Source organism: Lithobates pipiens, unplaced genomic scaffold (assembly GCF_037356315.1).
Source record: "Lithobates pipiens isolate NorthernLeopardFrog02 unplaced genomic scaffold, aLitPip1_a1.2 Scaffold_28, whole genome shotgun sequence".
In the NCBI taxonomy this organism is placed as follows: domain Eukaryota; kingdom Metazoa; phylum Chordata; class Amphibia; order Anura; family Ranidae; genus Lithobates; species Lithobates pipiens.
The window spans coordinates 170,530,789-170,541,204 of record NW_027507789.1 but is presented as its reverse complement, the minus strand read 5'-3'; the positions used below and the strand labels follow the sequence as shown (position 1 = coordinate 170,541,204).

The following is a 10,416-nucleotide window of genomic DNA, read 5'->3' as shown; positions in this document are numbered from 1 at the left end:
TCTGCAGAGATGCCCTTTGTGTCAGAGTCTCCCCTTACAGTGTATATAAAGGACAACTCTGATGTAAGGGGTCTCTGATCACCTGAGTCCCCCAATTACATAGGAGTTCCCCCTTCAGTGAATACATTGTTTGAGTGGTACTTGACACTTTACCGCTGTAGTTATATATTTCAAACAAGCTTGATCAAGTTGAAAATAAATCTGATGCTTTGTGTGCAGCTTTAGACCAACTGCATACTGTGATTAACCGTTTCATTAGTTTATCATTTCAATATTGCATTTTTGAGTGTTTTATTTGAGGTGTGTTCAGCCAAGTCAGTTGGCTTTTCCTTTATTGTTATTTCTTTAGAGTGGAGTGAGCAAAAGTTTCTAATGAGTTGGGCAGTAATAAATGAATTATTGTGAAGTTGTTTTACAATGGTCTAAAGTTTTCCAAGCAAGCAGATAACCAAATGTTTAATGTTAGAGATACTTGTAAACATTAATATTAGTAATTAAAGTTTTGTGGCACTCCCAGTCTTCCATATATAAGACAGCAGAATGAATAGAGAATATATCGTGAAGGACATCCAGAAACACACACTTTTAGGTGATCTATACCACCCAAATCCATCATCATGAGTTACGGTGGTCACTCCTCTGCTGGATCACACCATGGAAGCTGCCATGTTGGTAATCATCCTTCTAAGATCCCAAGCCACACATATGGTGTTTCTCATGGAGGATCTTCAATTAGCCATCATGGAGGATCCCACTCTTCTCACCACCATGGAGGATCTCATGCTTCTCATCATGGAGGATACCACTCTTCTGATCACCACGGGGGATCATATGCTTCTCATCATGGAGGATGTCATAATTTACATCATGGAGGTTCCCATACTTCCCACCATGGAGGCTCCCACAGATTCCATTCTACAGGTTCTCATAGTTCTCATCATAGAGGATCCCATGCCACCCACCATGAAAGTTCCCATAAAGTTCATCACAGTAATCACTATAGAGTCCCCAGTGTACATGGAGGATCAGGAGGCAAAGGAATCTCCATATCCAAGCACATTCACGGAGGTGCTCACAGCAGCAGCCATAAAAGCATTGTTAGCCATCATGGTTTGTTCAATGTCAATGGGAAGGAAACCATGCAGCATTTAAATGATCGTTTGGCTTCCTACTTGGAAAAAGTTCGCTCCCTAGAGCAACAGAATGCCCAGCTTGAAAGGAATATCCGGGAGTGGTATGAGAGGAATCAACCCAGCACTTTACCTGATTACAGCGGCTTCTTCAGAATCATTCAAGAGCTTCAAGGCCAGGTAAATAAATTATACATTTATATTTTTTTAAACTCACCCTGACACCTACAAATTTAAAATATAAAAACAGATTAGGCAAATTAGGTTTTCAAAAGGATACCAGATTACATATTTTATAAATCACCCGAAATGGGTCTCAGTGCATTTCATTCATGCTTTTGGGCACTCTGAAGTGTTACAGAAATGCACCATTTTTCTGCAGCACACTAGATGGCAATGGAGGACACTTCAGCACAGGACTGTGTAAAGACCTGAATGGAGCGTTCACTTTGTACACTTTCAATAAAGTTAATAAAAAAGTAAACAATGTCTTGTGTTGTAAAAGCAATGGCCCCACTCATCACCATTGCTGAATACCAGCTGAATGCTAAAAGGGAATGTTTTAGCATGTGGCTAGTGTAAATGTACCTTAAGTCATATTACAGTGCAAACAGTAATAGATATGCAGTAAGCTACCTTAATTGTTACAGGACAAAGATTAGGTAAATGCACTCTATGAATTTATTGTTTGCAATAAATAATTAACACTATAATTTCCAGATTTCCTCAACTTCTGTGGAAAATGCCAGGATTGTATTACAAATAGACAACGCTCGTCTAGCAGCAGATGACTTCAGAAACAAGTAGGCCTTTCTATATTTCATGTCTTTCATGATTATTATCAATATCAGCATTAATTGCTTTGTCTTCCTTTTGTCACCAGGTATGAAATGGAACGCCAACTGGCAAGCAGTGTTGAAGCTGATGTGAATGGACTTCGTATACTCCTGGAAGAACTTACCAGGGAAATATGTCATCTACAGGCACAAGTAGAAAACCTTCAGGAGGAACTGCAGCTAATAAAGAGGAACCAGGGGGAGGTGGGATTGCTGTTACCCCTTTTTTAAGATAAATCAGACATTTCTTTTAAGAAAAATAATTTTATAATGTGTTGTTACAGGGTAGGTGTAAATATTGTTGAAATCACTTTTGCTTTAGAGGTATGCTGCCATCCTGGGCCATCTGTGGGAAACTGACAATTTTTAACACCTTTTGTTATTTTTTTATCTTTTTTTTATTTGTCAATGAACTTAAAGTGTTACTAAACCCAGGACACTGCATTCACTATATCTGGTCTCCCACGGTACACAGAAGATGGAAATGAAATTATTTTAGTAAATTAAAACTGCTAAATGCATTTTCTCATCAGCAGTCAGAGCAGTCTTGTGACTTCTATTAGTGTCCAGCTGAGCACTGGTTAAAGCTGATGGGAGGACTTTTCTGACTGCCCTATAAAACTGCAAGACTCCTGACCCTCTGTCTGATTAGTGCTGATTGGCCCTGTGCTGATCACATGCACTCTACCAAGAAAAAGAAAACTCTGTACCAATACACACCAAACTGTGCATGTGCAGCTTGACTCCATAGGCTCTGTGTTATCAGGAAATTATTAGGGGACAATGAAAGGAGAGGAGGATCAGAGAAGCCAGAATCAAACAGTCTTTCTACACAATGCAGAGGATTAACCCATTAGGTGCCACAGGGGGGTTAGTAACACTTTAGATGATCTCAGAAATGTCTCAAACTATTATCAAATCCATCTAAAAGCCCACTACGTTTGTACATTAACATAAGCCCAAAAGCGTCAAAAAAGAGTCAACACAGGTTCTAAAGCACACATTATGGCGATCTTCAGAAATGCACCCATAACACAACTAGTTTCTAAATTTTTTTCTTACAGGAAGTCAACACTTTGCAAGCTCAGTTGGGTGCCAGGGTCAATGTGGAAGTGGATGCTGCTCCATCGGCTGATCTGAATAGAACCTTGTTTGAGATCAGAGAGCAGTATGAGAATCTGATGGAGCGGAATCTGAGAGAGGTGGAAACTATTTTCCGACAACGGGTACGTCTTTTTGTAGACTAAAAAAGCTTGTTGAACCTGTTAGAAAAAAAGTGGGATAGCAATCGATTACATTTTGATCATTAGGCCCTATTACTTCATGGTTATATTCCAATTAACAATAAATATTGATGAGCTTTAATGCTCATTTGTACTGTACCATCCCAATCTTCCCATTACAGTGAACATCAGGACCACTGATCTCATATAGAAACCTTCACATGTCCACCACACCCCTTGCACAGTTACAACTACTCTGGCCAATGGCCACGCTCATGCTTCCTGATTAGGGATGTGAGTGTTTATTGGGGCACTGGTGCAACTGGGCTTTAAGGCTGTTGCCTAAGTACACAAAGGAAAAAAATGCAGTGGCATAACTTGAAATATATAAAAACTAATATAAATGTGCAAATCAACTTAAACCTAGCAACTGTATATTAAAAATGTGTGATATGTTTCTTCACAGAAAGTGGTACATGACTCTAATAAACTTTCTATTTATATAGACTGAGGAACTGAATCGTGAAGTTGCTTCTGGTTCTGAACAACTCCAGTCTGTACAAACTGAAGTCATTGACTTGAGACGTTCCATCCAAACCTTGGAAATCGATCTGCAAAGCCAGCTCAGCTTGGTAAGTGTTATTGCCAGCCAATTAATAAAGTTTGTGTCAATGACTAGTTTATACAATCTTTCTCTATTTTTTCCTAGAAATCAGCTCTAGAAAACTCCTTGGCAGAGACAGAAGCCACATTTGGGGCTCAACTTGCTCAATTACAATGTTTAATCAACAATGTAGAGTCCCAGCTGGCCCAGATGCGATCTGACCTGGAACGTCAGAATCAGGAATACAGGATCCTGATGGACCAAAAGACTCACCTGGAGATGGAGATCGCCACCTATAAGCGCCTATTGGAGGGTCATGATATCCAGTATGTATTTCACACAGGACAAGTAACTGAACTAATATTCCTTAAAACACGCAGGCCTCAATTTATAGCAACACCTATTCACACTTAATCTTATCAGATGAAATAAATAATTGTTATATTTAATATATTTTTTATATAAATTATTTGCTGTAATATTTAATCTGCCACCAGAATAGAACAATCCAATTTGGAGAACAGTTTAATTCTTAAACCAGACAGTTAATAAAATGTTTCCATTTTGTTTACCAATATATTATTTAAACCATAAAGCCATACAGAATAGTCAGAATACCATATATTTCTTCATTATTCTTTACTGTGTGTTTTACATTTCAGCACTTCAAATCAAAGTTTTCTAGGAGACAGCCATGGTATGTAAACATATATTGTCTTAAAGTGATTGTAAACCTATATTTTTTTTAAAAACAAACATGTCATACTTACCTGCTATGTGCAATGGTTTTGCACAAAACAGGCCCGATCCACCTCTTCTGTTTGCTCTCATGGCTCTTCCCATGCAGAGTACCCACCATAGCAGCTTGCTATGGGGGCACTTGTGGGGGCTTGCTCACAACCGGGCTCTGTGTGTCCATAGACACACACACAATGTAGCTTGACCCCACCCCCGATCCCTCCTCACTGACTGTGAATGATAGCAGCAGGAGCCAGTGGCTCCTGCTACTGTCTTTGAATCTATGAGGAGGGAGAGAGCAGAGAGAGCCACGGCTCTCGTGCACAGGGTTAGATCGAGGTTGGGCTCAGGTAAATATAAGGGCTGCACAGAGAATCTTTAGGCATTAAAAAGCAGGGCACAAGCTGGTGGAAATATGTGTACAATGTAATATATGGGAAACATTTTAACTGGTATATGGACATTAGTGGCATTTAGACACCATGCCATAGGGTTTGGACCTCATTTCAGATTCTTTAAAAGGTGACCCCCATCCCATGACCCGGGTAGGCCACCCTATTCCTTCCTCCCTCCCTCTGTAGCTCACCCCATCCAACAATTGGTGTCCTCCTATGCCCCCCTTTGGTTCTCCTATAACCCCTACCTCCCTTATCTGTTTTTGTCCCCTAACAACCCCATTAATAAACTCTGACACAGAGGCCTTCTTGAGAGATTGGAAAGGATGACTTATTTATCAATATTAAATCTTTTCCTGTACATGTGCTGTATTTGGCCTATGGTAGCTTGCCCTATTTGGCATTACTATCCATTATTCCTTCAGGAAACCAAAAAAAATCTTGCCCTACCCATCATGTATATATTTATATTCCTTGGTCTGCCACCATTTTATATCCCATATTTTCCCTACCTTTGGGACCCCTGTTTTGATGGTCCCTCATAAGATTTTGTGCTTTACAGTTAATAACCAAATATCTTATGCCCTGTACACACGGTCGGAAATTCCGACGGAAAAAGTTAGATCGGATTATATTGTCAGAAAATCCGATTGTGTGTGGGCTACAGTTAATAACCAAATATCTTATGCCCTGTACACACGGTCGGAAATTCAAACGGAAAAAGTTAGATCGGATTAAATTTTCGGAAAATCCAATCGTGTGTGGGCTCTATCGGACTTCCAAATGATCGGATTTTCCGACAACTTCGTCCGACCGTGTGTATCGGACCAGATTCGGACAAAATCCGTCTGGAAAAAATCTGACGGATTTTGTGGTCGGAATGTCCGACCATGTGTACAAGGCATTAGACTATTGGTCTATACTGACCTTTGTCAGATGATACAAAAACTATTACAATGACTTTTGTCTCCTGCAACTGTATCGTTATTTTGGCCATTTGGCCTACATTTATAACTGTTGATTGTATTAACTGTATAACTGTCGATCCTTGTTTTGTATGGTATTACGAAAACTTTTCAATAAAGTTCCTGTTTATTAAAGACCTCCCCATCTGTATGATCTCCATCTTAATGACATTTGTTTACTGAAACCCAATACCAATCACTTTAATTAGCAGTCATACTCTATAAACGTTTATTTTAGCCAAATATATTTCCAAAATTCTATCTGAAATTTACGTTGCTTAAATCACTATGTAGCCAGATATTTCCAGGCAGTTTTTGCTAATGATTTCCATGGCAGTCACATTATCTGCTGTGAATTTTGATATGCCCGGCTTGTATATGGGACAAACAACATTCAAAGTGCCAATATTATGAATGATTAGACAGCAACTTGTTTCCCTTCCTACCATGTGCCAATGGTGGGCTTTGGTCCAAAAAGGACCCACAGTAGTTTTCAGCTGTGAAAATGTGGAATAGTTTTGCACAGGAACTTATTCTAGCTGTAGACAGTTTCTACAAATGTTGTGTGCATTCATGATACTGCAAAACATAAAGGAATAACTACATTTTCAAATACATACTGTAGTTTATGTTTGTCCAAGGCAAACTTTCTCAACTTTTTTACTAAATAAATACATTTCAGGTCTCGAGGTACCCCTGCTCATGGTACATAAGCAGTTTTCTCAACTTAACTAATTATGCAACTCTAACAATGATAATTGTAATATAGTGGATTGATATGAGGGACATAGACAATTTGCATCCCTTTTTAATGTGACATAGATCTTTATTAATTTGAACTATCATATCTTCTACTTTCAGGATCTCACCACACAGTGAAAGTTCACCATGTGACTAGCCCCACTCATTATAGACATCATCAAAGTCATCATCAACATCATAATCACCATAATTTTTGTTAATGTGTTTTTGACTCTTCTGGAGAACCCTGTGGATAATAGTATTATCCTAGCTCTAGAAAGTCTTTTGGTGTCTTCCTCTGTCTTCTTCTTATGTGGCCTTCAGTATCTGATTCACCTAGGCAAAACTTGGTATGAGACATGAACTAGATCCACCAAGATACCCAGTAGACATAACTGAAATGATTCAAGGTTTAGGAATAGTTAGATACAGTATGTGTTCAACTTTAGAGGTTGGTGGTAGATGATTCAAGTTTACCTAAATTGTAAGTTAATTTCAAGATATTAACTCACGTGTTACAAAAGCTACAGAGTTCAGGCCTTTGAACACTTTTAAAGATCCAAAGATTCCTTTTAATGTGCAGATGTTGTGCCAACATGTAGTGCAATGTGTTGCAGTGCCATTTATTCTGCAACAGCGTTGAATGTCACCCAAATGCATGAACAGAAAGCATCTATGCTATAGTATGACACAGTATACAACATGGTACGATATGGGTTATGTTGTAGTGCTTTGGAGAAAACAATAAAGCGCAAGGATTTTTACCTGGGACCCATTCAAAACAAATAACCTGTGGTACCACAATGCCCTAAAAGTAAGTTGTGGTGAATATGTTATTGTAACACTTTCAAGCGTAAACAGGCTCTTATGGTGCATACAGTTGCAATGCAGTTTTCTTTGCTCAGAAGAAGTGAGTTAATCGATCATTTTGAATTACAATGAGCATATGCAAAATGAGTTAGAATATGAACCAGTCTGAACAGTATAGACCAGAATATGAATTTTTGCTGAATTCTCCTTCGCAATGTATTTTCCGATTAAAAAGATCCAAAAACAGCATCTTGAAATGTGCCTATAGTACGTTAATGCACAAATAAAACACGTGCTTAATTCAAGTGGAACTCTAGTTTTCTGTTGTGAATTTAGGGGGTTTTATTAACATAATTGTGTGCAGGTTTTATTATAGAGTTGAAACATTTTACGGTTTTATAATGATATGTTATGAACATATTTGTATTGTCTACCATTGTACATATTAATGGATTATTAGCATGCAAAATTCATATTTTATTGTGGTGGACATGCTAAGCCCTAGATTCTGGTTATTTAGAATGTTTTAGGATTATTGTGACTATATTTATATTTTTGTGTACTACTGCAGTAATCTGGTGAATTTTGATCATCATTCTCTTGTCCTTGTCACCTACTACATTTTCAATAAAACAAATCCTATATTCATGCAATCAGCTGTGTGTGTGGTATTAATGATGCACATGATTTTTCCATAATAAAAAAAAAATTCTAAATAGTCTTTCATATTAGTGCCCACAAGGCACCATTGGACCCGTGCCTAGGGCAGCAAGATTTCAAGGGCCAGCATCTATACTCAGACATTACTATCCATCTGGTCATTTGTGGCTTAAATTGAGAAAGAAACTGCAGGAAAGGGGGTGCAAGGGATTCTGAGAGTGGTAAAAGACTCTTTATAGTTGAGGAAGCATATAAAGCAGACCATATGCCACCTCTAGTAGTTTCTATTATATAATTGTGTAGCGGTGCCCCCCGTGGGGTCACTGAGTGTAGTAGTTCTACCCGTCACCCTGCTAAGTCCAGCATTCACTTCCAGTTACTCCTCACTGGACAATAAACAGTCCATCAGCTTGTTTTTGTGGTTCTATTGAGGGATTTAACTTGGATGGGGTAAAGGGAACATGGGATGCCAAGATAATTGACTTTACGCAAATCAAAGATATTTGTTATCTGTATTTGCAGTCTCTAAAGCTCCATACTCCTCCAGCACATCACTTATTAGTCATCTTTGCTTCTTCTACTTGATTCCTGGCACAGCTAGCACATGGTTAGACCCCACACTGAACAAGGCCCAACAGTTCTGGATTCAACATTTGCTGGCAGGGATCTGCAGTCTCCTTTGGCGTAGCAACCAATAGTAACTGAAAAGAGTATTTTTGTGCTATCTGTGTTCTAAGTGGACTACGGGTCCCAGCAGACACTGCCAACCCTTCTGGCTGCAGAAGCCTGTCTCTATTTCCAGCGACATCACAGTCTCTCTCTCTGGCTCTACATACACTCCTGGCATGTCTCTACTAGATCTTCTAATTGTGCCTGTCATTCACTGACCCCAGATGGATCCCTCCCGATAACTTCCCCGCAATGTTCCCTGCTGTCGCTCTCCTGCTCCAGTTCAGGACACCCCTCGTTTGGATTGTATGAAGGGAATCCTTCCCAGCCCCCGAGCTCCAGACCCAAGATCACTTCCCCAGAAGGGGGCTCCCTCAAAGGCCATGACAGCCTAACACTCCATCACTCAGTTCTTCCACCTGACAACTCCTCCCCCAGCAGGCTTACCCTGGAAATATATAGGAGGCTGCCCCCGGCCAATCCTAGTTGGGGATTGGCCAGGCCTCCCAGATACACCCCATGTCACTACAATCCTCTCTCGCCACCCTTTTTCCAGAACCTTCCAGAAACCAGAGGGAGGCACCAAAGAGATGAAACCATATGTCAGTCACTTGCTGCTACTCTCAAACCACTCCCAGTCCCCAGATTAAAACAAACAGGCCTAGCTTTTATCTAGGCCTGCCTAAATTTACCAGCACTGGCTAAAACAAAAAAATACAAACTCTAGCAACCTACCTACCTAAGGTAGAGCTCGCTACACTCACCCCCCACCAGAAATTAGCTGGTCCCTAGCTATGAAAATTTTAAAAAATTGCTCCTGGGCCCAGGAGCAAGGGCATCCCATGAAATAAGTTGGATGGGGGAAGGAAAACAACTTGAATGGGGAACTGTACAAATAAATATCAGTACAAAAATAGATATATATTTTTTTGGTAGGTACAACTGTACGGCATGACTAACTACAGGTCCCTGCAGCTAACAACATATACACATTTTTGAGCCAGAGCATCTCTTCCTAAGAAAAGATAGTCCGCTCGCTGGCATTTTTGTCCTCTGGAACAATGGGAATGGACAGCCATCCCATCCCTGAAGATCCTAAGAGAAAATATAAAACAATCACATCCTACACTCACATCTACCTATATAATGTAAAAGCCTCTGCTGGAAGAGGGTTAGTATACTTCCATCAAAAGAATAATAATCAACACAACATTTACATTTTTTCTTGCTTTGTTCTGTCAGAAGGGAACTATAACCTAACAAACAGAACAACAACAACAACAAAACATACATATTTTTACGATGAACAATCCTTCTTCTGCTCTGCCCCTCCCTGAAGAAACAGGCTCCAAAAGAGGTGAGCAGCTATACCCAAAGTGCCCATGAACAGAAAGTCCCTTTGTCAGTCACACAGGGTGGCAGGCATAGTCTGTTCCTGCAAGTCAGGGAAAAAAGGAACAAAGGGCACAGACTGCCATTCCCACAGTTCAATTACCCGGATTTTAGGTGTAGTACCGTAGGGCTGGTAGTTTCTTCCAGCCTTTCTCTTCTCTGTGGAAAACAAGTGTATAGGTGCTGCAACCTTCCCACATAAAAGCTCCACCCAGTGCTCAGATATTGTGGCTGCTGGCACCTCCAACGTACA

At 39.8% G+C, this 10,416-nt stretch overlaps 1 protein-coding gene across 1 annotated transcript; it reads left to right on the top strand.

Annotated features, from left to right (window-relative positions):
• Positions 1–602: 602 nt before the first annotated feature.
• On the top strand, positions 603–8,085 carry LOC143935787 (keratin, type I cytoskeletal 19-like). The gene is made up of 8 exons (XM_077459897.1): positions 603–1,310; positions 1,851–1,933; positions 2,014–2,170; positions 3,031–3,192; positions 3,696–3,821; positions 3,899–4,119; positions 4,456–4,490; positions 6,753–8,085. The coding sequence occupies exons 1-8, from the start codon at positions 618–620 to the stop codon at positions 6,851–6,853; spliced, it is 1,578 nt and encodes a 525-aa protein (XP_077316023.1). The 5' UTR covers positions 603–617; the 3' UTR covers positions 6,854–8,085.
• Positions 8,086–10,416: the final 2,331 nt, after the last annotated feature.